Source organism: Monodelphis domestica, chromosome 1 (genome assembly GCF_027887165.1).
Source record: "Monodelphis domestica isolate mMonDom1 chromosome 1, mMonDom1.pri, whole genome shotgun sequence".
Taxonomy (NCBI): Eukaryota; Metazoa; Chordata; class Mammalia; order Didelphimorphia; family Didelphidae; genus Monodelphis; species Monodelphis domestica.
Window position 1 is genome coordinate 739,302,183 of NC_077227.1, and position 10,000 is coordinate 739,312,182.

The 10,000-nt window shown below is 47.0% G+C and overlaps 1 protein-coding gene across 1 annotated transcript in view; it reads right to left on the minus strand.

Moving 5' to 3' along the window:
* LOC130456847 (lysyl oxidase homolog 2) overlaps nucleotides 1-10,000 on the minus strand; it is a 130,424-nt gene that overhangs the window by 6,949 nt on the left and 113,475 nt on the right. The window contains exon 11 of the mRNA XM_056814312.1: nucleotides 2,290-2,405. Coding sequence (XP_056670290.1) covers nucleotides 2,290-2,405 — 116 coding nt within the window. The remainder of the gene's footprint in view (nucleotides 1-2,289; nucleotides 2,406-10,000) is intronic.

The window sequence follows — 10,000 nt, forward strand, 5'->3', positions numbered from 1 at the left end:
TCTCTCTCTCTCTCTCTCTCTCTCTCTGTCTCTCTGTCTCTTTCTCCCCCTCTCCCTCCCTCTCTCTCTCTCTCTCTCTCTGTCTCTCTCTGTGTCTCTGTCTCTGTCTCTGTCTCTCTCTCTCTCCCCCTCTCCCTCTCTCTCCCTCCCTCCCTCTCTCTCTCTCTCTCTCTCTCTCTCTCTCTCTCTCTCTCTCTCTCTCTCTCTCTCCTTCTCTCTCTCTCTCTCTCTCTCTCTCTCTCTCTCTCTCCTTCTCTCTCCCTCTCTCCCTCTCCCTCTCTCTCTCTCTCTCTCTCTCCTTCTCTCTCCCTCTCTCCCTCTCCCTCTCTCCCTCTCTCTCTCTCTCTCTCCCTGCTCTCTCTCTCTCTGTCTCTGTCTCTCTCTCTGTGTCTGTCTCTCTGTCTCTGTCTCTCTGTCTCTCTCTCTCTGTCTGTCGGTCTGTCTCCATCTCCATTTCTCTCTGCCTCTGCCTCTGTCTCTATCTGTCTGTCTGTCTGTCTCTCTCTCTCTCTCTCTCTGTCTCTTCCTCTGTGTCCTCTCTCCCCACCTCATCTCTGTCTTTCTCTCTGTTTCTCTCTCTTCCCTTCCTCATCTCTCTGCCTTTTTTCTTTCTCCCTCTCTGTCCCTCTGTCACCTTCTTTCTTTTTGTTTCTGTCTCTTTCCCTCTCCATCTCTGTTTTCTTCTTTCCCTTCTCCCTCTGTTTCTTTTTCCTTTTCTGTCTCCTCTCTGTCTCCCTCTGTCTCTCTCTGTTTCTGCCTCTTTCTCTCTGTTTTCTTCCCCCACCTGTCTCTCTTTCTCTTTTTCTGTCTCCTTCTCTCTGTCTCTCTCTGCCTGTCTCTCTGTCTCTCTCTAGCTCTGTCCCTGGCTGCCTCTGTCTCTCTCAAACACACTCTGGAACAACTAACTGAAATCTCATTCCTTCAACAATAAGTATAAATTATATCATACAAAGAAAGATGTATAACTTAGCAGCCTAGAAGTTCCCACTCTGTTCTCTGGGCAGAGCCAGATCCACCCCATCTTCCCAGGCCCAGCCCAAGGCCCCATAGCTGAAGCCAGTGACCTCAGCTCTTCTGCCCCCCCAGCCCCCCCCCCAGTCTGTACCCTGCCCTTGGGCCACAGCTTGTCCACCCATACATGCCATGACAACTCTCCTGTCTGCTTAGGCATTGTCCTGTCTCTTTGATCATTGTTTATCTTTGATGCATGTCTTGTTTCTCCAACTACAAAGAGAGCCTTGTTCCCCGCAGGGCTTGAAGCAGGGGCTCTGCAAACAGTCCAGGGATTCAGTGACCAAATGTCAGTATTTAGGCGTTGAAGGAGAGGCTGGCAACCCATTGGGCCTCAGGTGGGATTCTCTTGACCACATTCCTGAGGAGTGGTCCTTCAGCCTTGGCTTAAAGACCCCCAGAGCCTGAGGGGCAATCCCCTGCCTCCTAAGACAGCCCACCCCACAGGGAGAGTTTTCTTTGGAAGTTTTCCCCAACAACCAGCCTACAGTGGCCTTTTTTGTAACTCTCAAGCCCTCCCTCATGGACAGATGGATTAGGAGATATCTAATTCCTTTCCCTCATGACTCACTGAAAGCAAACCACACTGGCTTTCTGACTTTAGGAATGTGGAATTAGAAATCTTTAGCTTGAAGGAGGGAAGACCTAGGGGCATCCTTCTTTACTTGTTTTAAGGACTCTCATGGAAAAAAGAGTTAGGTTGGGGTCAGCTAGGTGGCTCAGGGGATAAAGTACCAGCCTTAGAGATGGGAGGTCCTGGGTTCAAATTTGACCTCTAACACTTCCTAGTTGTGTGACCCTGGGCAAGTCACTTACCCCCATTGCCTGGCCTTACTGCTCTTCTGCCTTGGAACCAATACATATGTTGATTCTAAAATGAAAGGTAAGTGTTAAAAAAAAAAGACAAGAAAAAAGAGTTAGGTTGTACTGCTTGGACCTGGAAGGCAGAACGAGGGGCCATGGGATAAAGTTGCAGGGGCGGATTTAGCTTGGAGCTATTAGAGAAGGTAGTGAAGCTATTAGAGAAGGTAGTGAGGTTCCCGTCACTCAAGGTCTTCAATGGAGGCTGGATGACCACGCTTCAGAGATGCCACCTTAGACGAAGTGACCAGAGCCCCTTTCCCACTCTAAGGGTCTGTGAGGTTCTCTCCAGCTCAGACAAAAGCAGGGGGCTTTTCCTCAGCCTTAAAGATGTGACTTGGAAGCCACTGGGGACTCCCCATTCATTGGGGAACCCCTGACCCCACTCCCCTCACCCGAGGCCAGAAGGGAGCCCACCTCCATCACACTCTGTGTCCTCCAGGCAGAAGCTGGCTTTGTGGCCTTCAGCCACCTTGGTCCCATTGAGGCTCAGCAAGTCATAGTGGGTAAATACTTCCATGCTGTGGTAGTGCCTAGGGGAGAGAAAGAGAAAATTCAGCCCTGGCTGACCCTTGAGGCATGGATCTGGAGCCAGAAGGGGCCTGAGGAACCACTGAGGCCCACCTCATTCTCCACATGAAGAAACTGAGAGGAAGAGATTTTCGGGGACTTGCCTAGAGTTGCAGAGCTAGGAAAGTCTCAGGCAGAATTTGAACTCGGGCTTTCCTGGGTCATAATAATAATTGACCTCTCCCCATAGGGCTTTAAAAGTTTATAGTGTGCTTTCCTTCATCACCCGAGTCTCAAGAATGCTGTGAAGTAAGTACTGCAGATGGTATTCTCCCCATTTTACAGGTGAGGAAACTGAGCCTAAGAAAAGACAAGTGTCTTCCCTAATGTAATCAACAAAGACAGGATTCAATCCAGGTATTCCTGATTTCCAAGTCAAATGCTTTATCCATTCTGCCATGCTGGTCTTTGAATAGGGGCTCTGATGCTACAGAGAAGAGTCTCTCCCTACTGTGGGCTGGACTAGATCCCAACTCTATTCCAGGCTCAGAACCCTGGCAATCCAAGCTCAAGTCCCAATGCTGCTCACCATTAATTAGTTGTATGACCCTGGGCAAGTCATTTCACTTCTCTGTTCTTCAGTTCTTTCATCCGTAAAATGGGTCTAAGATTCCCTTGGCCAGCATAAGTCATGATGGTTTGGGGGGCCCACAAAGAGAAGGTTTGAAAGGTCTCTAAACTCCAAAGCTCAGTGTGAACACAAGAGATGAGGAAGAAGGAGCCAGTCTTGCTGAGATCTTTCAAACCCGGCCCTTACAGATTTGTCTTTGGAACACGCTGTCCTATTAACCTGCTGGTGGGGAAGGTCGATGGGGGCCTGGGTGGTAGCTCTGCCCCATGGTTTCAACCACAATCCTTCTAGGCCAATATTCTGGCCCTTTGGTGCCTTGGTGGGAGAGCAGGGCTCTCCACCCTGTTCATGACCTTCAGTCAGGGATGAAACCCAAGCGGAGGGCCTGCCCTGCCTGACAAGGAGTTCGAGTTTCCTTTAATTGTGGATTATGGATCTGACCCCTGTTAATTATCTGAGCCCTTCTGGGAAGCACTTCTACATGCTCAGCTGTTTTAGGGCTGCACTGGGTTCAAGCGTCCACAGTCTTAAAGCTCTTTCCCGAAGAGGCGGTCATGGGCGCCATTTTGTATTTTCCTTTGTTTCATGGGTCGTTGAGGACAAAGAATTTATCACCATGTGGCCGGCTTATCGGCACTGAGCGTCCCCATTCTTCATTGATTGTCCACAGAAAGCAGACGTGGGCGGTGGCTGGGCCCATCCTCAAAGCTTTTCCAGCAGGAGAGAACCTTCTGGGGCTTAGCTCCATTGGCACAGCCTTGGAGAGCCAGGGATTCATGAGAGCAGGACTTGATTTACTCGCCACACAGTATCTGAGAAATTAAAGGCGAGCACTGCCCAGAGGGCAATGGCAAGGGGCACGATGCCTGCGGGCAGGTGGCAGCACCCAACCAGTGAGGATCTGGACTTTGAATAAATGGCGTGAAAGGTGTGAGACGGATGGAAAAGTCCCAGAAGAGGGCGTGGTCACATGGTAAGACTGCCTCGATGGTCCCCCTCATGCTACCAAGAGAAATGAAGGAGGGAGGCTACCAGCATATTTGGGGGGCTCCCTGTGGCAAACTTATGAGAGGGCATGGGTGAGAGGATGGGCTGCACCCTGCCTCACTGGAAGAACATTTGTGTTGCTGGAATCATGGGTCCCCTTGAGTATTTAAATATAGAATTCCATGGACCGTCGCTCCCCAAGTCCTTCTTTTTAGCACCACTTGTGGTTCAGCCATTTCAATCATGTCAGACTTTGGGTGACTCCTTTTGGGGTTTCTGGGTAAAGATCCTGGAGTGGTTTGCCATTTCCTTCTCTAGCTCATTTTACAGATGAGGAAACTGAGGCAAACAGGGCTAAGTGATTTGCCCAGGGGCACACAGGGGCTGGCTTTGAACTCAGCACTCTATCCACTGTTCCGCCTCACTTCCTTTCCATTAACACCATCACTCTCTCCCTGGGGGGCTAGCTGACTGTATACTCCAGTATTCCAGGCTCTCAGAAGATGCAACATTCTTGGGGACCCAAAGGTCAGTGAAAGACACATCATGGGGGTCAGGAGACTAAAGTATATTATCAATGAGGACTTGAACTGTGTTGGATGAGAAAGGCACTGCACATAGAATAAGAAAACCCGGTTCAAATCCCAGTGCCTCTCATTATTATCTGGGTGACTTCAGGCAAGTAATTTGACCTTGCTTAGCCTCAGTTTCTTTACCTGTAAAATGAAGCCATTGGGCTGAGATCAGGAGTCAGAATATCCAGTTCTGAAAACGAATTCTGACTCTTATTAGCTGGGTGACCTTGAACAAGTCATAGATTTCTTTGGGCCTGCTTTCTCATCTATAAAATGGGGGGGGGGGGGCGGGACCTCTCAGGTCTTCCAGATCTAAATCCGCCATTCCATCCTCATCCCAAGTGGTGCTAAATTTGTGACAAAGATCATGAAATAAATAGGTTGGTCACGATTCAAGAATGTGATCAGTCTAAATTGCCTCATTCAAGCTCCTTTGGACCTCAGTTTCCCCATCTGTAAAATGAACAGATTGGCTAGACAATCTCTAATGTCGTTTCCAAGCCTTCGAGCCAATGAAAAGCCCTTCAGACCCTTGTTTCTCCGAGGTAGGTGGGGGAAAGGGCATGCTTTGGGGTGTGGAGGAAGGGCTGCCGTTTCCTTTTTGGTCTCCTGGACCTGGACCAGGTCTCCGACCTGGATTGTCGGACACTCTGCCCGACAATCCTGATGTTGACTGCTTCCTGCCATCAGTAGCATTTTCCAGGTTAGCTGGGTTTCTGTGGAAGCATCCCGAGCCAGCAGGAAATGTCCTGAGAATATCCATTTTGTGGTAGCCACAGAAGGGGAGACTGTAAAGGAGTCTATTTTGGCTTCTCCCTGGAGCAGATCAAGACCTTGGGTCTGACTCAGGGCCTAAAAAATGTCTGCCTCATTCAGAGATGGGCTTATGTTCCCGTGTTTACCAGCTGGGAGGACTAGAGAGAAATCCGTTTATATTTCACTGTCTAAACAGAGTCCAGCCCAGGCACACAGACAGACAGTCTGGTGAAAGGGAGCCTTCCATCCTGGAATAGCCATCCTTCCCAACTCCCAGCCCCCATCTCTTCCTGAGAGTCCTTCTTCTTTCCTCCCCCAAGGCCGTGAAGGGAGATGGTTGCTTGCAGAACTTTGGGATGGCTTGGTGCTTGATGGGAGACTCTCTATCGTGAAGAATGGAGGTGGTGGGCTCCCTTTCTGTAGATGATCAAGCACTGCAGTAGGGAATGCTCTCAAGAATGGGTTAGGCTGGAGGGAGGGCAGTTAGGTAGCACAGTGGATGGGTTGCCAGGCCAAAAGGACCAGGGTTCTAATCTGGCTTCACTTATTTCCTAGCTGTGTGACCCTGGAAAAGTCACAACTCCAATTGCCTAGACTTTAGTACCCTTCTGCATAGAATGGATTTAATTCTACAACAGAAAGTAAAGCTTAAAAAAAATTATCTTGCCTGAAATCAATGACTGCAAGTTACCCAGAAGGAGATATTTTGGCTTAGTAAAGGGGAAAACTGCTAATGATGCTGCTAGATGCAGAGAAGTGACTCTTGGAGTAGTGCGTTTCTTCATCTCTGGAGATGTTCAAGCAAAAGCTGGGTAGACACCAACCATCTGTCCCTCAAGTTCCTAATCTAACCCAAAGTGCCCATAGCTCTGGAGCCAAGGTGATCAAGAATTCACTGCCAATGGCCTCTCGTTTAATGATACTCAGTGAAATGTCTGTCTATGGGTGCTGGAGAAGTCACTCAACTATATCCCCAGTCTCTAGGACAGTGATGGCAAAACTTTTAGAGACCAAATGCCCAAACTGCACCCTTTTACCACATGTAAGCTGCCCCTTTACCCCAGACAGGGGAGGGACAAGTGCTCCAATTGGTCTGCTGGGCAAAGGGGAGAGTGATGAGAGAAATGTCCTCAGGTGCATGTGGAAATGGGGAGGAGAGCAGCCCTCTCTGGAATGTGTGCCATAGGTTCACCAACATGGCTCTAGGATAAGAGCAGCTAACCTGACAAAGGGCAGGAGCCAGAATTCATCAGTGGTGCTCATCATTGACATCCATACAATTTATCCATAACATGGATGAATGAGGACTGATTAAGCATTTCTGAAGTACTTAATATATGCCAGGCACTGTGCTAAGTGAAAAAAGCAAGACAATCCCTGCCCTTGACTAGAAAGACCGGGTGCATGAACTGCTACAAAAATTTAATAAATAAAAAAGCACACTACATTCATTGATGTAGTTTAGTCCTTTGGAATATTCTTTTTTTCATATATTCTTAAAATCTAATACTTTGAATGTTAATAGGGGAAGACGACATATAGGAGAGCTAAATGGGAGGGCATCCCCAAAGGGCGTCATGGTTTGGGAAATGATGTGGAGGCCTGATTCTAGATAACAAAGCCCAATTGTCAGGTCTCAGGGTCTCAAGAGTAGAGTCCAAAGGGTCAGCTGGCTTGACCACACTGCTGTTGTGGGTCTCAATATTCTGTTACCATTGTAACTTTCAAAGCACCGGAGATGAATTTTTATCTCCCTACCAATGCAACTTATGGGGACCAGTATTATTTTCCTCCTTCCCATGGCCGTAGGACCACAGGTTGGCTGCTCCTGCTTCAGGTCCTGACCATCTCGAACACAGCCCCTATATTTTAGTACTCCGACTCCTAAAAGATCTGTAATTTGTTTGGTGAAGACATTCTTGCCTCCACCCCAGAGCAGAGTCCCTTCTATAACTTGGCAGATGGTCTCTGAGAACTTCGGTGACCAATATGTTATCTTCTAGAAAAATCTCCTGCTATTTTCCCTAGAAAAAGGGATGGAAGGGGTGACTGGGTACAGCCCTCAGTCAGGACTACTCTCACTGCCAACCGCACTCAAGACACCCACCTGGTGACTTAAAAGCTTCCAATAAGTGAGACGGTGCAGAAAAAGGAGGATGATGGCTTTGAGGCTAGAGATCAGAAGAAACATTTCAATGACATCTTCACCAGCCTATTCTTAGAAGAGGGAGAGTTCCTTGTGGGTGTAAATATATGTCACATATAGTCTCCTACCATGTAATCTCTGGGTGTGCTTCCATACGGATGGCACAGATGATAATTATGCTCTACTGACGAGTGCAGGGGCAGATTCAGCATTAGGATGTCTGTGGGTTTCTCTGTGGTGGCCCATATGTTTTTTAAAAATGAAATCCATTAGGCCCCAACGTCTTCATGGTGCTAATATCATTCACGAGGGGAAACCCATGTTCATTCATTCACTGATCATTTATTAAATGACGATGCCACTTATATTTATTATTATTATATATAACAAATGCCAAGCACCATGCCAGGCAATAGGGGTATGAAGGCAAAAGTGGAACAGCCTCTTCCCTTAGGCTGTTTAGACCCTATGTGCCAGGCATTGTCCTAGGCATGAAGGCTCTAGAGACAAAAATGAAGCAGGCTCTGCCCTTAGGGAGTTTTCATTCTATTAGCTGTGAGGGGAGTGGGAAGTAACAGGCACAGAGATAGAGATATAATACACACACGAAGCAAATGAAAGTGGTTTCAGAGGGCAAGAAGGGAACAAAAAACTGGTGGAATGAGGAAGCCGCTTGTGCCAGAGGTGGCATCTGAAGGAAGGGAGGGAGTGATTCTTGTAGGCAGAGGTAAGGAGGGACACCCCTCCTGGATCACTGTCTTGTCATGGTGCCGGGACTTGCATAGCTCAATGAAACCATGAGCTATGTCATGTAGGGTTACCCAGGATGAACAGATCACAATGGAAAGTTCTGGCAAAAAGTGATCCACTGGAGAGGAAAATGGCGAACCATTCCAGTATCTTTGCCAAGAAAACCCCATGGACAGTATTAAAATGAAAAAAGATACGAGACTGGAAGATGAACCCATCAGGTTGGAAAGTGTCTAACGTGTTCCTGGGGAAGCATGGCAGCTCCAAGGCCAAAGCTCAGCTAAGGATGTGTCTGGTGCTGAAAGGAAAGCCCAAGGTGGTACAGATCAATATTGTCTAGGCACCTGGAATGAAAGATCTAGGAACCAAAGTAAGGTGGATGTGGACTAACAGGGGATGGAGAGATTTATCATCAACCCCTTGGATGTTAGGGACCTTCCATAGATAAGAATGGGTGAATTTAATTCAAGTGATCATTATATTCACTACTGTGGGCAAGAATCCCATAGAAGAAATGGAGTAGCCCTCGGAGGCAATAAAAGGGTGAGAAATGCAGTCCTGGTGTATATTCTCAAAAATGACCGAATCACATTTACTCAAATCCAATGAGTCCATCCTCAACGATGCCAAAGTTGATCAATTCTTTAAAAAAATGCTAAAAAAAGCTGTCACATTCATCATAGGAGATTAGAATGCTAAAGCAGGAAATCAAAAGAAAATGGGAATAATAAGCAAGTTTGACAGTGGAGTAAAAAATGAAGTAGGGCAGAGACTAATAGAATTTTCTTGAGATAACTCATTGATCATAGATAGCAATCATTCATTTTCTTTTTCTTTTTTTTAAACCCTTACCTTCCATCTTAGAATCAATATTATGTATTGTTTCTTTTTTTTTTCTTTTCCTTTTTTTTAAACCCTTACCTTCCATCTTGGAGTCAATACTGTGTATTGGCTCCAAGGCAGAAGAGTGGTAAGGGCTAGGCAATGGGGGTCAAGTGACTTGCCCAGGGTCACACAGCTGGGAAGTGTCTGAGGACAGATTTGAACCTAGGACCTCCAGTCTCTAGGCCTGACTCTCCATCCACTGAGCCCCCTTATGTATTGTTTCTAAGGCAGGAGAGTGGTAAGTCTAGGCAATGGAATCAAGGGATTTGCCAGGGTCACATGGTTAGAAAGTGTCTGAAGCCAAATTTGAACCCAGGACTTCCCATCTCTTGGCCTGGCTCTCAATCCACTGAGCTACCTAGCTACCCCCACCCCACCCTCCCAATCACTTCTTTTCAACAATCCAAAAGGTTGTTGAACCCTACATATGGATATCACTGGATGTTCAATATTGAAATTTGAAGCCAAAGTTAGAGAATCTCTATTCAGACAATTAAAACAAGACCTGGAACTGACTATGGCTCCAATCATGAGTTTATTGCTCAAGATTTGGCAAGCTAGGTTTCAGCAATGTGTGAACCAAGAATGACCAGAAGAGCAGGCTAGTTTTCAAAAGAGGCAGAAGAACCAGAGGCCAAATTGCCAACATTCACTGGATTATGGAGGAAGTAAGTGAGTACCAGGAAAACATCTACTTCTGCCTCACTGACCACACTAAAGCCTTTGCCTGTGTGGAGCACAACACTAGGTAGCAAGTCCTCAAAGAGATGGAAATACTAGATCATACTCCTTGTCTCCTGAGGAATCTGTATGTGGGTTGAGAACCAACAACTAGAACCAAACATTGAACAACTGATTGGTTTGAGATTAGAAAAGAGTATGACAATG